Source organism: Palaemon carinicauda, chromosome 33, assembly GCF_036898095.1.
Source record: "Palaemon carinicauda isolate YSFRI2023 chromosome 33, ASM3689809v2, whole genome shotgun sequence".
NCBI classification, from domain to species: Eukaryota; Metazoa; Arthropoda; class Malacostraca; order Decapoda; family Palaemonidae; genus Palaemon; species Palaemon carinicauda.
In genome coordinates this window covers 38378971-38401470 of record NC_090757.1, presented here as the reverse complement: position 1 = coordinate 38401470, position 22500 = coordinate 38378971, and the positions used below count along the sequence as shown (strand labels likewise).

The window sequence follows — 22500 nt, the reverse complement described above, 5'->3', positions numbered from 1 at the left end:
TATATATATATATATATATATATATATATATATATATATATGCATATGTGTGTGTATGTATGTATGTATGTGTATATATATATATACATAATATATATATATATATGTATATATATATATATATATATATATATATATATATATATATATATATATATGTCCACTGTATATATATGTAATCAGATACTTAGTCTTTATTATATAGGTGAGATTGTTATTGTTATTATTATTATTATTATTATTATTATTATTATTATTATTGTTGTTGTTTTTGTTGTTGTTGTTGTTGTCGTAGATTATACCCTTTCAAACATGATAATGAATTTTACTTCAAATTTAGAGTAGTATTAAAAAATTGTTTTCCTCTAGTTCAGAAAAATCTAACCCTGTGTTTTCGTGAAAACTAAGGCATAATAAGTTGCTTGACAGAGGCAAAATATATCCAGTGCCAAATGAATTGAGAAACAATTACTGCAAAATTTGTGGAAATCCGGTAGCTATGCCGGGTAAGTTAACAGTACAAAGAATTTCTAGCTGTCTTGTTAAATAAAACAACATTAGCAATTTTAAGTATTTTAAAGATAGATTTCATTTATTTGTGAGAAACGCCTTGAACCCAAACACAGTGCTTGTTCCTTCCATTTCTGCATTCAAACCTTTTATTTTAAAGCTGTTGACACACACACCAAAGATAGTTATCCATTCCTCTCATGTATGTGAATAGTGTAACACTTAGAGATCTCTTGCTTGAGGGTACACTCGAGCACACTATTCTATTTTATTTCTCTTCCTCTTGTTATTTTGAAGTTTTTATCCTCGTGTTATTTTCAAGTTTATATAGTTTATATATGAAAGATTTATTTAAATGCTATTATTCTTAAACTTCTCTAGTAGTTGTTCCTTATTTCCTTTTCACACTGGGCTATTTTTCCATGCTGGAGCCCTTGGGCTTATAGCACCCCACTTTTCCAACTAGGGTTGTAGCTTAGAAAGTAAGAATAATAAGAATAATACTTAATAATACAGTTGTAGACACGTTTGGGGCCACCTAATACAACAGGTGTTTGAATAAGTAGAACTTTCGCTTGTGTATGTAGTATTGGGCAGTTATTACAGTGACTTTGTTTCTGGATGAATTGTCTTTATATTTTGCATATGTTGAATATCATAAACGGGCCACTTATAAGATTTCGAGGATTTGCAATGTTTCACTTAACTGTTAATGGCTATGAGGTTCCTAGAAAGGTAATTATTATATTCTGGATTACCTTGAAAACTCTAAGCTATAGTTTTTGCCTTTTCCCCCTTAATTTGAAGTGATTTTACCGCCATGCACTTCGCAGTACTAATGTCATACACGAAATCAATTTGCTTATAGCTCCTGATTATTATTCAAAACAAAGTAAGCTAATTTTTCTTAAAGGATTCGAGATAAAACATAATAAAAGATGTGTTAAATACCAATCGTGGCTCTGCTCTGGATATTTTACCTTATTGTGATTACATCCTTTTCAGGTATACCCTGTTTTCCTTATACCTCATTTGGCCATTCTGCTTTTCTGCTTCCAGCATGGCCCAAGACCACATACAATAAATTCAATGATATTGGTAATATTATGGTGCATAGCAAACCTCTTTGGGCCTAAAAGATTGTTCTGTCATATGTGAATCATTATGCTCCCTTTTCAATCATCATCATCTACGCCTATTGACGCAAAGGGCCTCAGATTTCGCTAGTCGTCTCTATTTGAGCTTTTGATTCAATACTTCTCTTTTCATCACCTGCTACTTCACACTTCATAGTCCTCATCCATGCAGGCCTGTGTCTTCTATCTCTTCTAGTGCCTTGTGGAAACCAGTTGAAAGTTTGGTGCAAAGATCATGTCTAAACCATCTCCATCTACCCCTCATCATGATCTCATCTACATTTGGCACTCGAATAATCTCTCATATTGTTTCATTTCTAATCCTGTCCTGCCATTCAACCCCCAATATCCTTCTGAGGGCTTTGTTCTCAAAGCTACAAAATCTGTTGGATATTGTTTCATTGTCATACCACGACTCATGACCATACAGTATCACCGATCTCGCCAAACTGAAATATAGCCTGGTTTTTTTATATGTAATTTCAAGGGATTTGATTTCCAAATTTTACTTTACTTGCTTTTTTCAATCTTTCATTAAACTCCAATTCTAAAGACCCTGTATTAGAGATCATAGTTCCTAAATATTTAAATAATTCTACCTCATTAATCCTTTCTCCTTCGATATTTCATCTTCCATTGCTTATTCCGTTCTCATCCTCACTGTCTTCCTTCTTTTTATCTTGAGCCCAACCTTATTTGATATTTCATGCATTCTGGTAAGCAAATTTTGCAATTGCTGTGGCGTTTTTCTAATAAGGACAGTGTCATCAGAAGACTCTAGGTCTATTAATTAATTTCCTGTTACCAATCCAGTCCAATCCTTCTCTGGCCATCCCCAACTCTTTTATGTATTGCAAAGTCCACGAAAAAGATTAACAACATAGATGACAACACATTCTCTTGGAGTACTCCAATGTTCACTGGAAATTCATTTGATAGGACTCCATTAACATTACCTTTCCACTTGCTATGTACATGAACAGGCTAATATATAATCAAGAGGAACTCCATAATAACGCAGGACTCTCCACAAAATTGGCCAGAGCACACTATCAATGGCTTTTTCATAGCCTTCAAATTCCATCAAGACTGGCTTTCTATATTTTACACATTGCAGTACCACATGTCTTAAAATGATTTTGGTCATTACAACTTCTACGTTTTCGAAATCCTTCTTGTTCATCTCTCAGCGTTTCATCAATCTTTCTCTCTTGTCTCTTTAGAATAAGCATACTATATATTTTCATAACAACTGACGTAAGTGTGATGCCTCTGTATTTATTGCAATCAATCAGATCTCCTTTTTTTGCCATTTTCACCAACACTCCTAGCTCCCATTCTGGGTTCGGCCCAAATCATCTCAGCAGTCATTCCATCATATCCAGAGCCTTTCCATCTCTTGAGTTTTTTAATGATAGGTTCGACTTCAAACACACTCAACTCATTCATTTAATACCCCTCTGAGTTTTCACACAATGTAGCTTTTGATATAGATACCGTATTCCGGGTGATATCTGGCTTATTTTCCACACCTGTGCCCACACTAGTAGCAGCAGGTGCCACACGCTTAATGTATCATTGTGCACCTGTCGTTGGGTAAAACTGGATTTGTATTGTTTTAACCGGAAAAATTTGCTATCAAGGGAATTACTCTTTCTATAACGGAAGTATTATAGTCCATTTCTTTTATCGATTGGTTAGAATTATCTCGTCCAACCAATCAGCGATCAGGAAACTTTTCCGAGCGAAAAGGGCACCGCTGCGAGTCAGTGCAAATCTACATCGCAAAAAGAAATTGACTATAGTTAGTGACCTCTACTACCTAGGAGTAAGTTGGACCCTTTGTCAAGTTGGTGATATTTATTTATTGTTTTGCAAAGTTTTCTACGATTGTCTAAGAACATATATGGGAAAGATTTTGGTTGTTGGGAGTGCAGTGTTTCAAAAAGATTATTTATGAATTTTTAGGCAAGAAAGTTTTGACGAAACTGGTTTTGTTTGTTAGTACTATGAAGGGAGGGACAAGTGGATTGATTTAATGGTAAAAAGAGGCGCTCAATATTTAAAGGTCGCTCATGAATGGCAGAGGCAAGGGACTGTAACATTGCCCTAGCAATGAGGACAATGCGCTAGAGACTGACTATATATTATATAATCAGCGCCCAAGCCTCCTCTCCACCCAAGCTAGGACCAGGTAGTGGCTGCTGGTGACTCAGCAGATAGACCTATAGGCTCCCCCAAACCCCCCAACCTTAGCTCACAAGGGTGGTAAGGTTGCAAACACTAATGACCCTAACGAGTCTGAGCGTGACTCGAATCCCCGTCTGGCAAACTCCAGACAGAGACGTTACCAATCAGGCCACAACCACCTGCAACAATCATTTTTTAATTGTGATCAAATAGATAAGATTTGAAGTTTTTTAAAGGGTGTTTTTATAGGAAGGTAGTGAGGAAAGAATAAGAAAATAGACGAAAGATAGACTAGTGTTAAAGACAACATTTCTAAGTGTATAGAAGGTATAGTATATATAAAATTGAAGGGAATAGGTTATGGAGTCAGCATTGAGATTTAATCGTTATTCAAATGTAGAAAAAGGTGATAAAATTAATGCAATTACAAGGAAAAAAAGAGATGCAATACAGGAATACAAAATACAAAAAGATAGACACGGCGATAGATTAATAAGAAGGCAAGTACAAAAATAGAAGAGAAGGTGATATAAGTACCTTTGGGAGAATAAAAATGTCCTTTAAATGTACGCGGGCCAGAATTAATGGTTAATAGCAAATAGATTTCAGTGCTCAATACTACACAGTACTCTAGAAGTTTTATTCCAGCTGTGACCTAGTTGTTGAATAATCTTCCTAATTTAGTAGTTGATTCGATTGCACTAAAAAGTTCAAACTTGCAGCAAATGTTATGTTGAGCAGGCTGACATAAGTCTTTTTATAGTTTATATATGAAATATCTGTTTTGATGTTACTGTTTTTTAAAATATTTGATTTTAATTGTTCATTACTTCTCAGATCGTTTATTTATTTCTTTATATCCTTTCCTCACTGGGCTATTTTTCCCTGTTGGAGCCCTTGGGCTTATAGCATCTTGCTTTTCCAACTAGAGTTGTAGCTTAGCTAACAGTAGTAGTAGTAGTAGTAGTAGTAGTAGTAGTAGTAGTAGTAATAATAATGATAATAATAATAATAATAATAATAATAATAATAATAATAATAATAATAATACAGATGGAAAGATATCGTTTGGTGGATAAAGTGAATGTTTTCAAGGATTTGCTAATAGAAGATGTAAAATAATGATGCAGAAGATGTAAAAGGATAAAAGAAAGATGTAGGGAGGAAAGATGAATTGAAAGTTTATAAAGCTAAAAGTCAGAAATGTCTTGAGATAATTGATTTGATGTTATCAGTTTATCATATTTTTAATAGCTTTTTTTTTAATGTATGGGATTTCAGGTTGAAAGTATCATAAATCCGGTATAGATTCTAACTTCTTTATTTCTTAACTTGAATAACATTTATTTTTTATAAACTATTCCAAATTGTGAATTTTTCTTTTGAAAGAAAGCTATTCAAACTTGAAGTAAGAGCATTTGCTGAAGTACACACTTAAAAAAAAACGTATTTTTAATCGGAAATTCTCCGTAAAAAATATACTTTTCTCGGCCGTATTTCAGTAAAATACAGGAGACCGTAATTTTACCTTACTTTGTTATTGTCTTTTACGGGTTGTTGACCGTGATATCACTTCTTTACGTCAATATATCAGTTTTTAAAACTGTAAATGCCAGGCAACATTTATTCCAGGATTTTTGTCGGATAAAATCCATAGAAAATGTCTTACAGAATTTACAAAAAAAGAATATTATTAACATTACTGTTGATACTATTGCCATGAAAAGGCCACTAGAAGTATTTATATATAAAAAAGTTAATATTATTGTAATTTCTGACATAAATTCCACTTATATAATGAAAAGGCCCTAGCAGTCAATATACATCTAAGCTATATTAAAATAACAACAATTAAGTAATATTTCTATTACTGTATAACCAAGATAATGGTCAAGAAGCTATACAGTGCAAGACTTGGACCAAGTGGTCAAAGTATTTTCTCCTGTAAACTCCTGGCTAGTACAGTGGTAACGAGTTCGCCTAGCATTCGCATGGCAGCAGATCGATCCCTGCCCAGGACCGTGAGTTTAAGCTGTTTACTAGGGAGGCTACTGCTGTGGTTGAGCACCACAGTGGGTGGTTGGACTTGCCCGGCTATCGTATTTATTGAGCATCTATTCTGATGAAACTGGAACTGAAACCAGACAACTTTAACTTTAACAACACTACAGAGTTGAGGTCCCTTAATGCTTCTTATTTTTTTTTAGGTAGTTTTCCCAATGCTCACATATATTTTTATAGTTGATAACACAATAATAATAGCGTTTTCTGTTTTTCTCATCCTTGACAGTTTGGAGTGATCTGGCTAGAGAATTTGTCACAATTTTTAAGAATGATGCGACATGTGGTAGGTATCAACATTATGGTACATTGGGTAATATTTCTTATTTTTGTTTGTTCATAAATGTGAAATACTGTACCGTACTATGATTATTTACTATAAGAAAAATATACCAATGAAATAGGCCTTTTACAGATTCTACTCTCTCTCTCTCTCTCTCTCTCTCTCTCTCTCTCTCTCTCTCTCTCTCTCTCTCTCTCTCTCTCTCTCTCTCTCATTGTTATTATGATATATCCTTTAGCACAGCATTTATCCAATTCTCTTTGGATTTCCTTTGCCTTCTAACTCGCTTATCAATCCTATGGCCCTAACGAACAAGAAATAGTCCACTATTGTCTACCTGTTATATGATTTCTAGTTTTTATAATTATATTTTATCATGATATTTAGTTAATCACCACTCAAGCTTGATTGTGCCATACCTTGTGTTTATTGATTTAATACACTTAAGCACACCTTCCATAGAAGTAATTAATTTTCTTATGATATCCGTTAGCAACCTCATAAAATGCAGTTACCCTTCCTCCCTTTTTTATGATCAAAATTGGGCCATTTTATTCATTCGGGATTACTTCATCCCTCCTACCCAATATCCATTGCTTACGTACTTCATTTCTACAAGTTCCTTGTGTGTTTTGAGTCATATCCAGTAACTTTGTCCAATTCCATGAAGATAACCCTACGACTCTTCATTTTAAGTATGTTAAATGGTGTTAGTAGATATTGAATCTCTCTCTCTCTCTCTCTCTCTCTCTCTCTCTCTCTCTCTCTCTCTCTCTCTCTCTCTCTCTCTCTCTGTGCTTATATTAACTGTGTTCATTAAGTGTTTTTTTTTCTCGCAGAAAACATTGCTCATCTTGATGTTAATGCTGATACTGTGCCTATATATCTTCATAGCTGAAAGTCGAAGATTCTTAAATCCAGCAAGAATTTTATATATGTAAGTCGTAATTTATACTCTTTTTATTATTAATGGCTATGATTTGCTCTTGAAATCCAAATTATTGTATCTTAATAAAGTCAGTCATTATTTATAAGTTAGGAAAGTCTGAGTTTTTCTCACATGGGTACCTGGAGCCTCATTTCAAGATAACTTTTTTTTTTTTAACATTTGGTGACTAAAACATTTTGAAGGTCATCATCCAGCACCAATAGAAAGCCAATAGACAATGTGACAAAAGCTAAATTCTAATTGAAATGAGAAATACATATCTTGAAAATTTCCTTCCACAGCAACAATTCTACGAATGAGACTGTTGTTTCCTTTGACTGGATTCCGGAAGTACTGTTGAATGGAATCAAAAATAGATTTTCGAATTCTAACGAAACTACCACTCTCGCACCACCCAAGGGTTCTGGTAGTTATGAGGTCCCCTTGAGAGGGATTGGTGATTCCTTTATGCCATTCCCAGAAACCGATACAAAAGAAGTTGAAGTGACAAAGAAGGGAAATGTGACTCTCAAGAAAATAGTCTTCTGGAATGATGTGAGTGTATTTATTCAATTTTCTTGGAGGAATGAAAATATGTTTTAAATCTTCTAAAAACTGTGGGATATACCCATCATGTGATGTAATTTGTCTGTTAGATTAATTCATATTTAATAAGTAGTCTGATGTGATTTTCATGAAATATTCTTAAGAAATGGGTTTATTTCATGTGAAAAATGAGTCCTCTCCGTAACTTCCTGAGCTCAACATTTATTTTTTCAGTGTCTCTTTTCTGTAAATTAATTTTTCTATTGCAGTATATATCCATCATAGTATGTCTGTGATCGTGTTGTTTTTTACACGATAAGTAATTCATGTTTATCTTTCATGCGGAAACAGTATTTTAATGACAAAACCTTCGCCTTCGGTTTGGGTCAAGAGCCTTTCATAAAAGCAAAGTGTCGCATCAACACTTGCTTCACGACAGCTGATCGTACCAAGTTTCCCGTTGAAGAAATTGATGCTCTGATCTGGCACTCCAGGGGAGCGGACCTTTCGCTCCCTTCCAAGAGGTAGGGGGGGGGGGATTTTCAGTTATTTGTTTATCTGTGTTTTATGAAAAATGTCTAAAATCCATATAATTTTCAACCAGCAATTATTGTTGATACAGTATATGAAAAATGCTAGCTTCATGTCCTTGTTAGTGTCACTTTCAGCAGTATAAAGAAAGCACTTTCTTTGTTGTTTATCTCTATTATGTAGAAAGCTCTGTTACTTCAATCAGCCGCTCTCAGTTAGTTATACATATATGGATAGGACTTTTGCTTCATGTTGTCCTTTCCAGTAATGTGTGATGAAAATTAACATAAGAAATGACCTTCCAAATTTCATGTTATTTTCAACCAGTCATTATCTGCAGTATATGAAATGCGCTTTTCGTTTTTATCGGCTTATTCAGTCATTTATTATCTGGGCAACAATATTTTACTGACTATGAAAAAAAAATATCCATTTTATGTTAAAGGTTTTGTCTTAGTATTCATGTTAGTTTTATATTATGATAATTTGTATGGTTCCAAGGTGGAGTCTTGTTTATGGACTGGTGTGAATGTAAATGGAATTATCTTTCCCTACCAGAAATAGTGAATTGTTGTATATGCTTGTTAATATTGATATACATATTTATTATGTCTGTGTAAAACCCCTTAGGCTAGGATTACTGTTATTTTTATTATTATTATTAGAATTATTATTACTATTAATATTAATAATTTAATATTTTTTTTTTAAATCATCGCTATGTGAACAGGTCACCGCATACTAGATATATATTTTGGCTTCTGGAATCACCTATGCATGTGGGTGTTGACCTGAATAGATACAACAACAGTTTTAACTGGACTTTCAACTACAGACTAGACTCTGATTTCTATTTTCCGTAAGTGAAGTGTTCTTTGTTTTCATTTGATATTATTGTATCTCTCTCTTACTACTATAATCCATTTCTTTTAGCGATGCATATTTGCACCGACTCGCGGTGGTGCCCTTTTAGCTCGGAAAAGTCTCCTGATCGCTGATTGGTTAGAATTATCTTGTCCAACCAATCAGCGATCCAGAAACTTTTCCGAGCTAAAAGGGCACCACTGCGAGTCAGTGCAAATATGCATCGCTAAAAGAAATGGACTATAGTAATGATGTGAAAAGCCTTTGAACTTACTTTGATTGCCACATGGTGTATGACAAACATATTACAGAGCTATGCTAGAAAACTATGGGTGTTTTATGTATAAATTGTATTAGAGTAAAGATAATTAGAAGAACAAGAATGCTAAATGTTTAGGTAGTAGTTATTAACAGCATAGAGTACTGGTTTAAAAGATTGGATCCAACGGGTCTAAAAATTCCGAAACATAGCCTCATAATTAACCGTGGACGAAATTCACAACTATGATCTCCCATCACCCCATATAAAAGAACTTGACTGGCTCAAAATGAGAGAAAGACATACATAAAATTTAACCCTTTATGTTTAAATGGATATTATTATTATTATTATTATTATTATTATTATTATTATTATGTTGTTAATAACAGAGAAACAGAATAGTCTATGCTAACTTTAGTAAATTACAATAAATAAACTAATCAATTATGAGAACTGTTTCAGGTTTCTCAATTTTGGTACTCAAAATGGCTAATTGTGCAATGGTTTTTCTTAAATATCTGGGCTTAAAGCGTCTCCTGTATAAAACATTCTCAAATACCTTAATTGTGTTTCTCATGTCACCCTTTCTGTAAACTTAGAAAACACTATATTCAGTAGATAGTTTGTTTTTAGTATGATAACTTAAAATAATTGCTGCAAAAAGTGTATAAAGTAATTGTTTCATTGTAACTACTTAGTTTTCACCTTATCAACTTATGAAAATTGTGTTTTAGTTATACAATCATGGCTTAATCTAGAAAAGTAAACGTTGGGCTTCATAACCAGGTATACTAAGTTAAGGAATAGAAATATTTTCTGATCATATAAGAGGATAAAGAATGGTAGAGATGAGAAACCATGGACCTGCCACCTTTCTCCTTCCAACAGCCAATCAAAAGTACTCTTACAGTTGAGTCTAAGAGTTGAGCTGCTCTGGGTGATCTTGGTCATGTGAATGAGTCATAGTATTTTCAAGCATCTTTCACTATTTTCATGGCTTGTTTTGACTTGCAGTTTTTTTTTTTTTTTTAAATATGCTTATATTCATTTGGTCTTTAGTCTTTTGTTATTTTCTTAGCTCAGTTTTTATCCTTTTCTGTATGGGCTCTATTCTGTGAAACATTACTTTGTAAGAAAATTACCTTTTAGGTTTTCTCTGCAGTGTTTACAAAGTTTAGAACTACAGTAATACCAATGTAATAATAAATTCATTGCCTTCCCTATTTTGTCAGCTTGATAACCTTGTGTCCTCAAAGCTGATTGCTTAAGAAGCAAATTTTTATTACAGGTGTAGCACAATGAATATGAATTAGCATGCTAAAATGCTATAGTTCTGTGTACTTTTGTTATCTGGAAAGTTATTCTATCTAGTGCTCATGGATGATGGGTCATTTGCCATATTGGTTTACTGATTGTTTGCGTGGTACTTACAGATTCGATCGAGTTTTCCGCAGTCCAGAAGTTTTGCCTGTGCCTATTAAGAACCGAGCTTTGGGGAAGACAAAGTTTGCTGCTTGGTTTGTCTCTAATTGCCATACCAAATCTGGCAGAGCAACGTATGTATTTTGAATTAGAGTGCCTTTAAGTGTGTATTGTTTTACATTTTCAAATATTGTCTTAAGTCAACTATCACATGTCCCACCCCAGTTGGAAAAGCAAATGGCCAAAAGATCTAGGTCCAATAGGGAAATATGCCCAGTATAGAAAAAGTAACTGAAGTAAAGAATAAACTTAATAAAGAAATAAAATTTAACAATTTGAACATGACTATATGGAGAGAGAGAAGGACAATGGTGATGGTCTTCAGAATGAATGTAAAAATGGACATAGGAAAACCTATTTTTGGGGAGGTAATGAGTGGTCCTTAAAATGTTTCCTGTGAAAGGCTAGAATAGAAAATCCAGTACAAGATTGAATATTGTCTTCCATAGTCTTGGAACAGTGTATCAACATGCACAACACATTCTTGGTGAGGACAGTGTAAGGAAGACCTGCAGATTTTGACTCTTATTGAATTCATCACATCACCTCTTATGCTGAATTACGTTGGACACTTGACACATCTCCGAGAACCAATACTAGGTTAGGGTAGATTAGGTTAGACGAATTCAAAAGATGGTAGTCGAGCACATCCTAGTGGCCAGATAGCCTCTGCTCCAGTTCCATTATTGGTTTTTGGGGGATGCATCATCCTATGACTGACTTATTTCAGTATAAAAGATTCATTGATGGATTCAATAGAGCCTGAATCTGTAGGTCTTCCTTATAATCAGTAAGCCTGTGCTGTGTATATTGATACACTGTCCTTGGAGCAGGGAGGGTAATACTGTACTTTGCTCACAGGAAATTTCTTAGACACTATATAGTACATTAACCCCAAAAAATCAAGATAAGGAAAAAGCAATTCCTTGGCCCTTTTATTAAGCCTATCCCAACACATTGTTTGTAAATAAACCAAAGAAGAGCATATTGACTGAAAAGTGTGGTTGATCTTACCTTCAAGCAAGAGAACTTTTTAACTTAAGGCAGGGCTCTATGTAGAACTGGGCTTTAACCATTAATACTGCTAATCCATTATTTTGTGAAACTCTTGAGATTTTCAGGGGATATGATCACAGGATCAATATGTATTTCTAATTTACCTGACCACCAGAATTAAACTAATATGGAATAGAAGAGGGGTGATATCCATTGATAAAGTAACATGTGATGTTTGTGGTAATGATTTTTTTCTAGGAATTTGATTAAATTTCATTAGTTTATGCTCAGTTTTCATTTTGGATGAGGCACATCACTACCAAAACTGTTTCTAGAGAGGGAGAAACCTGGTCAGATATAGATATTATTAGTGGTCTTTTAGGCTTACATGGCAACAGTTTATTGTAAAAAGCAGCAAACTGCACAATTAGGTCACTTTTAATGACATTCATTATGTAAAGCTTAAAAGACAAGGAATAATCACTATATTCTTGGGTGGTTCAAACTATAAAATCTCTAAATGTTCCCACAGTTTTTGAGTGCTTTTGGATTTACATTGTGATTTTCTCACTATACTCAATTTTTTTTTTCAATGAGGCGCATTTGCACCGACTCGCAGCTGTGCCCTTTTAGCTCGGAAAAATTCCCTGCTATCTGATTGGTTAGAATTATCTTGTCCAACCGATCAGCGATCAGGAAACTTTTCTGAGCTAAAAGGCCACCCCTGCGAGTCAGTGCAAATTTGCCTCACTAAAAAGAATTGACTATAGTACTGAAAATTATATTTTTATTTTCCTAGGTTAGTAAAAACGCTTCAAAAATGGATTAAGATTGATATATACGGAGGATGTGGAACTCTGAAATGCTCCAGAAAAAGTGGCTATGGACAATGTAGCGAATTGGCTCAACGGGACTACAAATTCTACTTTGCTTTTGAAAATTCCCTCTGCAAGGATTACGCAACTGAAAAAATATTCAACATGCTTGGGTAATTCACGTTTTCTTTTTACCTAGTTTTTCAATGAAGGTAGGGAATTTTAGCTATTTTCACTTATACATTACTAATTAATAGTGACGATTTCAATTTGCCTGCTGTATGTATGCCTGCTAGTAATAAATAATTTAAAAAAAATATGCATAATCGAAGGAACTTATTAATTAGTAGATTAAGCTACATAGATCAGTTTTGTTACTCTAAGGATTTTACAAATATTGCTTTGAAAGATCCCTAGATCATACTTTTATTTGTACTATTAGAATTATTTACAACCAAAGCAAACTAATATAGCTACTTTACCTTTACTGGTAGCAGACAAGATTTGCTACCCCACTGGATTATAACGGGGGCATACCCTGGCCTATGCCAGACAACTTGCTTGGGTACAGTATAGCCCAGAATGGTTTATGTTAGAGTGATTAAAAGAAATGTTATAAACTGGGCTAGAGGGATGGATGGATAGGTTTTAGAAATGTGTCTATTCAACCTGATTTTATTCCTCTTTTGGTACGTAGGTTTTTAAATTCAATATTATCTTTGTTGTCTTATTGTCATTATTATTATTTCCATTATTAGAAGTTGTAAAAATAATTAAAAAACAGCTTATTATAGAAGTAAAACACATCAAAGATTGAACTATATAAGAGAAATAAGAAAGAAAACCAAATGAGATAAAACAATTAAAACTACAAATACAGACTCATATAAGTGCTATATAAAAAATTTGGCAATGAAATGATTAGGAAGACTCATCCATTATTTGGTCTCGGGAACAAACATTTCACGAAACTTTTCGGTATTAAACCTCAGAAAAAGAAAGACAAGACTATTGGGTTTAGCTGCGTGTGTAGGATTACTCGGAGAATCATAGTCTTCTGAGATCTGAATGCATATGATGATCAGCATTATGTGAAATCACATCATGCAAAAGGAGTTAAATGAACAATATTGTCAGAAACTAATAGTAATACAGTAGTACCTCAGTTTACTATTTTTTTTTTTTTTTTTTTTGTATTTTGATATAATTCCAGCTTTGGCAGAAAATATATCTCATAATCCTAAAGACAATGGCACAACCTTCCAGCAATGCATATATAGAATTAGAATGCCCAGGCAATAAACATTGAATCTCTTAGTAACTTTTAGAATCATGCTCAAAGGTAAAATGTTGATATCTAAGTTATGAAATACTCTCTCTCTCTCTCTCTCTCTCTCTCTCTCTCTCTCTCTCTCTCTCTCTCTCTCTATATATATATATATATATATATATATATATATATATTTTATATCTATATCTATTTGTATATCTATCTATCTATTTATCTATCTATCTATCTATCTATCTATATATATATATATATATATATATACAGTATATACATTATATATATATATATATATATATATATATATATATATATACAGTATATACATTATATATATATATATATATATATATATATATTTATACATATATATTTATTCTTCATGTAACAAACATCTTGAACCATTTTCAATAGGTATCTAAAATATTATACATCATGTTGTAATATTAACCACTTGAATTGCTTCCACTGTTTATTATAAAAAAAATATTTTTAGGATTTTTCTTTACTTGGGTATATCAGATAACTAAATAAGATAACTGCTTTTGAAGTGTTTTATATTTGAGACTTCCAGTATAATTTTAAAGAATTAGAAATAATCACTGATAAAAAAAACTATTATATTAAGTATCAAGAGATAAACATTAGCTTTTGTTTATTCAGTGCAGTAAATATTTCTTATGGTTTCAGATATGATATAATACCTGTGGTGTATGGTCTTTTTAATTACTCTGCCCTCATTCCTCCTGGCTCTTATATTGATGCTCGATCTTTTCCAAATGTGAAGAGTTTGGCAGACTACCTAATTTATTTAGATAAAAATGACACCGCATACAATGAATATTTCAGGTAAGTTTTATCATTTTCTTTAGTCAAGGGTTCAATTATTTCATATTTTTTATATTTACAGTAGGTGTTCATGTAATTAACTTTTGTATACATATATGGTCAATTGTTGCATATCCAATTCTAAAGCCAGCCTGCTCTCTTGGTTGAATAAAGTCTAGCTATATTTCTATTAGGCTGAATAGAAAGACAGCTAGATTTTAATCAACCAAGAGAGCAAGCAGGCTATAGAAGTGGATATTCAATAACTGACCGTATCCATGTAATTAGTGCATTAATGGATAAATCTACATAGTATGACAAACCACTATGTATGGCATTTCTAGACTGTGAGAAAGCTAGATTATGTCAAAACTACAGAATTAATGAAAGCCCTTCAAAGATAAGGAAGAGAAGTATCATATGTTAGAACACATTAAGATATTTATACAGGAAGTACAGCAATCCTAAAACTATATAAAGATAGTGAGAAAATTCCCATTGAGAACGGAGTTAGACAGGGAGACCCCATTTTTCTTTAATTGATTCACATTTTGCCTAGAAGTTTTTAAAAATTTAGTTTGGGAAATGGAGAATACCTTGATAACTTAACTTGAGGTTTGCAGATGATATAGTGTAGTTATGTTTAGTGAATCTTTGGAGGAATTGCAAACGATGATAGAAGACCTGAATAGAGGTAGCAGAAATGTAGGACTGAAAATTAGTGAGTAAAACTAAGATAATGTTCAGAGAGATTTCAAATAAGACTTATGAATGAGCCTCTATAGGTTGTTAATGAATATATGTACTTAGGACAGACAGTGTTTCCCCTGCACACGAGACCAAAATTAAAAGAATGATAGGCATAGGATGGAGAAATTTTGGCAAACAAAATGAGATTATGAAACGTAAAATTCCACTTTCTCTAAAAAGAAAAATATTTGATATAAATTGTCCAGTATTATACTTATTATACTTATGCATCGGAAACTTCGAGCCTTACTGAAGCATAGAACATATGCTAGTTACAACTCAGAGAGCTATGGAAATAACAATGATGGGAATAACACTTAAGAGACAGAAGGAGAGCAACATGAGAGCAAACTAAACTATAGGATATGCTAACAACATGTAAGAAAAGGAAATGGACTTGGGCAGTACATATAATGAGAATGACAGATAATAGATGGACATTATATATATATACATACATATATATATATATATATATATATATATATATATATATATATATATATATATATATATATATATATATATAGGTAGTAGGTTGGCCTGGGCACCAACCGCCCGTTGAGATACTACCGCTTGAGAGTTATGGGGTCCTTTGACTGGCCAGACAGTACTACATAGGATCATTCTCTCTGGTTACGGTTCTTTCCCTTTTCCTACACAGACACCGAATAGTCTGGCCTATTCTTTACAGATTCTCCTCTATCCTCATACACCTGACAACACTGAGATTGCCAAACAATTCTTTTTCACCCAAGGGGTTAACTACTGCACTGTAATTGTTCAGTGGCTACTTTCCTCTTGGTAAGGGTAGAAGAGACTCTTCAGCTTTGGTAAGCAGCTCTTCTAGGAGAAGGAGACTCCAAAATCAAACCGTTGTTCTCTAGTCTTGGGTAGTGCCATAATCTCTGTACCATGGTCTTCCACTGTTTTGGGTTAGAGTTCTCTTGCTTGAGGGTACACTCGGGCACACTTCTATCTAGTTTCTCTTCCTCTTGTTTTGTTAAAGTTTTTATAGTTTTTATAGGAAATATTTATTTTGATGTTACTATACTTAAGATATTTTATTTTTCTTTATTTCCTTTCCTCACTGGGCTATTTTCGCTCATGGAGCCCCTGGGCTTATAGCATTCTGCTTTTCCAACTAGGGTTGTAGCTTAGTATTTAATAATATATATATATATATATATATATATATATATAAATATATATATACAGTATATACAGTATATATATATATATATATATATATATATATATATATATATATGTATATATGTGTGTGTGTATATATATATATATATATATATATATATATATATATATATATATAGGCTATATATATATATATATATATATATATATAGAGAGAGAGAGAGAGAGAGAGAGAGAGAGAGAGAGAGAGAGAGAGAGAGAGAGAGAGAGATCAAAATCTTTTAGCACTGATCACATATTACAACAAATTTTATCATGCTTTTTATATTATCAAATATTGCATAACCCCGTACAGAACTATATTGTATTTTAGAACCTCTTGATAATTTGAAATTATTATATCTTTAATAGTATGGGTATTATATGATATGAATATTTAATATTTAGCAACTGTTGGTTGTTAATATATAGTGTGTGTTTGTTTTATTCATTACTGATTTACTCATTATTATTATTATTATTATTATTATTATTATTATTATTATTTAGAAACACCATCAAAGTTTTCCTTACCACCAGTGGCTCCTGTTGCTTAAAAGTTAGAATATTGCTGAAAGCCCTTGGTAATTGAGATCTGTTTCAGTGCCAGATGTAAATGATCTAGAATTACTCGGCAACCTTTCTGAGAAGCATCTGCGAACAGAGAAGGGTCTGGGATTTTCCTGTCCAATGAGACTCGCTGAGTAAACCGTCTGTATTCCACCAGCAGTAAAAGTTAGTTCTCATCTGTAAAGTTGAGATTTGTCTCGAACAGCTATTCTTTTTCAATGTAGATTGAAATAAAATTGTAAAACCCTTATCTTTAGACGTCCCATGGAAACGAATTTCTCTAGTGAAGCCAAGGTCCCTAGTGGTCTCATCCACATGTGAATTGACACAAGCTTCAACATTCTGAATTATTGCAGCAAAAAAGAGAGGACTGAATTCTTTTCTCCATCGAAAATTCGAAAAAAAACTATTGCTATCACTACTCAGGTCTAAAATCATCCGAGTTGGGACAAGGAGAGGTATATTTAAATTTACAAATATCCCCAACTGATCCAGCAATCTTAGCAGCTACAATAGGTTCTTAGGCCCAGAATTCTTGACCATATCGAGACGAGACCATCATCATGATGAATACATGAGGGGTCATCCCGAGACCTCAACATAGGCCCTTGAATCGGTAGACATTAGACCCATCGACGGAATGAAAGTGTTTCCTTGAATGGAGAATTGGAATGTGAGAATATGCATCTGAGTGGTCTATTGAACCCATTCAATCTTTTTTCTTTATTGCTTACAGAACTGTTAATGATACAGTATATCCATTGAAAACTTTGCGAAAACTGAAAATTTGTTGAGGACTTAGGCATCTAAAAATGGACTCCAGCCCCCTAAAGCTTTGAGGCCAAGAATTAACCTGTTGTAAAATCTTGGGATAGGGTTTCAGACCTTCTTTCACATATTTCTCTATAAGGTTTACAATATCTTGTTATAAAATCTGTGCTTTTGCTTCATTTGTAGCATAACTTGTATAAGGAACTGCCTGGTTGGGAAAGAGAGGATTTAAGAATAGATGAATCTGGTAAGCTTCTTTGACTACAGTCAGCGCAAACAAACCAGGAAGAATGCTTATGGAAAGTCTTATTCCTAATAGAATTCTTCCCGAAGGACTGTCATACTGTTCTCCAATGAGAACTTCAACTCCAGTTGACAACTCTTTTTGAACGTCTACTATAGAAGAAATGTGACTACCACTGGTACGAAAGGAAATCTTATGAACAACTCGAAGGAGGCTGAAGCTTCTGCTTTAAAGGCAAAAGCCTGGGTATCTTAAAGAAAGGCCTCAAAGCGGTTGATATTACCGGAGGACCTTCTGTAACAATTTTTCTACATATAAAAAGCTCTGAAATAAGGCAAGCATGTGTCTCGGAGCCTGTCCGAACCATTGAGGCATATACTTGTTATTTTTGGTTAATAAAAAAATATAAAGGCTGATACAGCCCTGGCAGCCCACTCTGAAATAGTATCATTAAAGAAATGAACCCTATTAATACAAACTGCAAAGGAAGGAATTTCAAGACCACTTCCCCCTAAATTTCTTTTGTAAACCAGCCTGCAAACTTCACATTAAATATATTAGTTTGTTGGGTGCAAGGCAGGACATTTAATTGAAATCTAGAAAAAATATTAGGTAACTGATTAGTTTTATTTAAGTCAAAATGTCTTTGAGGTATAGAAGGTTTAAAGACTAAATAAAAGACAGATTTACCTGCCTTTGTAATTGAGGTAATGATTTAACAGTTCTATCCATAACTAAATGAGAGAACTGAGATGTACCGTATTAATAATTTTGGAACTAGCTATCTCCGAATACTTGGAAGAAAGTGCAGCATCAGAACTTACCTTGAATAAATTATATTTTCAGCAATAAAGTTATGTAGCAGGGAGTTATTTTCATCAATAGAATTAATAGAATTATTGAAATTCTGTTTTATAAGCAATTTACCAAGATTTTCACAGAAAATTCCCCATAGAATGCAATAATGAACTCAGAACTATTAATCTGTGTAATTGTATTTCTTTAATTAGTTACTGGTGAATATAAATTACTACTAATTCTAATTAGTAGAAAAAATAAGGGGCTATTTACAATGGACTAATGACTAGAAACTAAATGTCTTATCAAGAGATTCTTTGTACCAATGAAAAGATTATCAAAACAATTGAAAGTTTTTTTTTCAGAGGTATAGGTCATTGTTGTGGGTTAGTGGTGCTTTTTAGGGAAAAAAGTGTAAAATTTATCCCTTCAAAATTCTGCTGATTACTGTAATCAGTAAGTGAGGTAGGTTACTATCTAACCAAAATGCCTGAAAAGCTACAAAATATTTAGAAGGAAGCTTATTTATATTATTTTGTGTTACATAAAATTTATCAATGTTTGCTCAAGAAACTACAGTGTCACAACTTCATGCCCAAAAGGAAACCAGAAATTGATGCATCATCAGTTGTAAAAGGATGGCTTTTACGTTACCAAAATATTGACTTCAGAGTAGGGTCTTGAAACCATAAAAGGAAGCCCGATCTTAAGACGCAAAGAAAATCCTTAGGAAAGATTCTATTCCTTTTTTGAATTCGTTTCAGATGGAAACCCTATCACCAAATATCATCACCATCAGTGTTTACAAAACCATGGTGTGACATGTGCGCACGACTTCATGAAGACCAGTCTCCAAAAGTTTATGATCTTTACAAATGGTACATCACAGATTCAAATTGTAAGACTGATAGTATGCCAGAGGTATCAAGATTTGTTCAAGGTCTTTCTTAAGTTAAGAAACACTGACCCTAGAAAACATTAATTTACCCTCTGGACAAAGTTTAAGTAAACATTAATTTACCCTCTGGACAAAGTTTAAGTAAACATTAATTTACCCTCTGGACAAAGTTTAAGTAACCCATTGCTCCAATATGTATAACCTTTTTTAAAATCAGGAAAAGTTTTGATTTTTACTGAGTATCATGCAAAGGATTGTATATTCATTTCAAAACTTCGAGATTTGTATTATTTTTATGCTCACTAAATATATAGTAAAACTGTTAATCATTCTGTTTCAGTATCCTTGGTCATCTTACTCCATTGGTACATAAGGTATATTGAGTTAATTGAGTTCATTTTTTAAAAAAAGGCCATTTCATGATTTTATGACTTTTCTCATGTTTTAACATCAAACATGATGTAAAAGGTACCAACCCCATCTTTTTATGCATTTTTGAAAGAAGAGGAATAGAGAATGATGTCCTATGAAAAATTATTCGATTAAAGGGATTAACCAGTGATGAAGTGTGGGACAGAGGTAGATGGAGAAAGCTGAGCAGAAACATCGACCCCACATAGAAGTGGGAAAAGATGTAGACAAAGAAGTAGTAGTGTGGGACAGAGGGAGATGGAGAACGCTGGTCAGAAACATCGACCCTACATAAAAGTGGCAAAAGATGCAGACAAAGAAGAAGAAGAAGAAGTCCTATGAAAATTATTGCATAAAAAATGAAATAAGCATGAAATATAGTCAGTAATAGCACTGTCCTTTCGTATGTTATTTAATAATCATTAATAGTACAGCATTAAGGCTTGAGGGAAATTGAATGATGAAAAATATATGTAGGGGAATTTATTTTTTTCCTAACTTTTGGAAAATCAAGGTCTAGATTGAAAGCCTCATAAAATATGAACCATTATCCCTTGGCAATAAACAATTAGCAAAGTGTTCAGCCAAAAACAATGAACAAGGTCAAGGTGAACAATAACCAACCAACTATCTAACTTTACCATTCATGTAATCAACGACTGAAGGGTTCATTTAAGACTCAAGGGTTTCCAATTCAATGGTTCTTAGCAGATGGGGTTTCTTGAACTCATAACTTCTCTCAGAAATAAGCACTGAAGAGACCTTTACAGGTTACCCTAGTAGGTTAAAGAAAAAGGATATTCAGATCTAAAATAAGAATTCTACTTATATTCTTATGATGAAAAAGTTTAAAGAAACTTGGTTGGAATAATTCAGAAGGCTTGGAGAAAAATATTGTTTATGGCTATAAGAAAAGACCACTTAGGAACTAAAAAGTGAAAAAATTCAACAAAGTAATTTCTTCCGTAAAAGGCAGCAGAAAAACTGAAATTATATGATTTAGCATTGGCTAAAGAGCCAAGAGATCAAGAAAATCATAAAACACTGGGTGAAAATAGTACTAATAGTATTTACTCTACAGATAGGGAATAAATCAGAGGCAGTGTTATTGATATTATTAATACTAGCCAAACTACAATCCTGATTGGAAAAGCAGAATGCTACAAGTTCAAGGGCTCCAACAGGGAAAGCAGACTAATGGGGGAAAGGAAATAACGAATAGATTATATCTAAGTAAGGAACAAAAATTATAGAATGTTTTAAGATCATTAACGTTAAAATAGATCAGTCGTATATAAAACATAAAGCGAGACCTGACCTATGTTAACCTGTTCATCAGTAAAGCATTTGGAAAAATTTAGAACTTCTGAAGTTCCACCGATTCAACTGCCAGATTAGGAAGATCATTCCTCAAAGTGGTTACAGCAGGTATAAAACTTATATAATACTGTGTTGCATTTTGCCTTATGATGGAGAAGGCACGACTAATGTAATTAACTGCATACAAAATACTACAGTTTGGAATGATCTGAATGCACCGAGTTCATGAAGTGGATTGGCAGCTGCAGAATTTTTTAGACAAATCAAAAAACAGAAATGGTGTCTTCCTTCATCCTATTCCATATGTGGGACCAATCTTCAAGTCAATCCAGGAAGGAAAGGTGGTACACCTTGGTTATTTAGTTCATACACAAATGACAGTTGTTACAGAGTAATTTCTTGCTGCCCATTTGATACGGACTAATATTTATCTCGGCTTGATTCGACAGCCATGGTGATGGATATTTTTTGGGTGGCCCCTTACTACTTCTTTTGACGGCCAAGTTTCAAGGAGGCGTTTAGGATGCTGATCTAATATGCGTTGTCAGTTTCATTCATCCCTGTTTATCAAAATTAGTTGCCAAGATAGAGAATGAACTGCTGCTGGATTTCCCTATATATTAGGATTCTTGTGTGAAATACTCAGAAAGGTGTTTTTCTTGTTGAACTATGATGTCCAACAATGCAAAGGCCTAGGATCAAACTAAAATACATTCATTAGCTCTTATAGTTAGAGAGGTGTGCAGTGTTTGATCGTCTCTCCCTTTTGTACTCTTGCTATTATCTGCATTTTTATCTTCAGGGTTATTCCTTGCTCCTTCTTA

At 33.3% G+C, this 22500-nt stretch overlaps 1 protein-coding gene across 1 annotated transcript; it reads left to right on the top strand.

Annotated features, from left to right (window-relative positions):
* The first annotated feature begins 3254 nt into the window (after positions 1–3254).
* LOC137625929 (alpha-(1,3)-fucosyltransferase C-like) lies at positions 3255–20242 on the top strand. Its single transcript, XM_068356942.1, has 10 exons — positions 3255–3474; positions 6127–6183; positions 7020–7117; positions 7411–7663; positions 8006–8178; positions 8916–9044; positions 10745–10867; positions 12589–12777; positions 14583–14741; positions 19812–20242. The coding sequence occupies exons 2-10, from the start codon at positions 6169–6171 to the stop codon at positions 19996–19998; spliced, it is 1326 nt and encodes a 441-aa protein (XP_068213043.1). The 5' UTR covers positions 3255–3474; positions 6127–6168; the 3' UTR covers positions 19999–20242.
* Positions 20243–22500: the final 2258 nt, after the last annotated feature.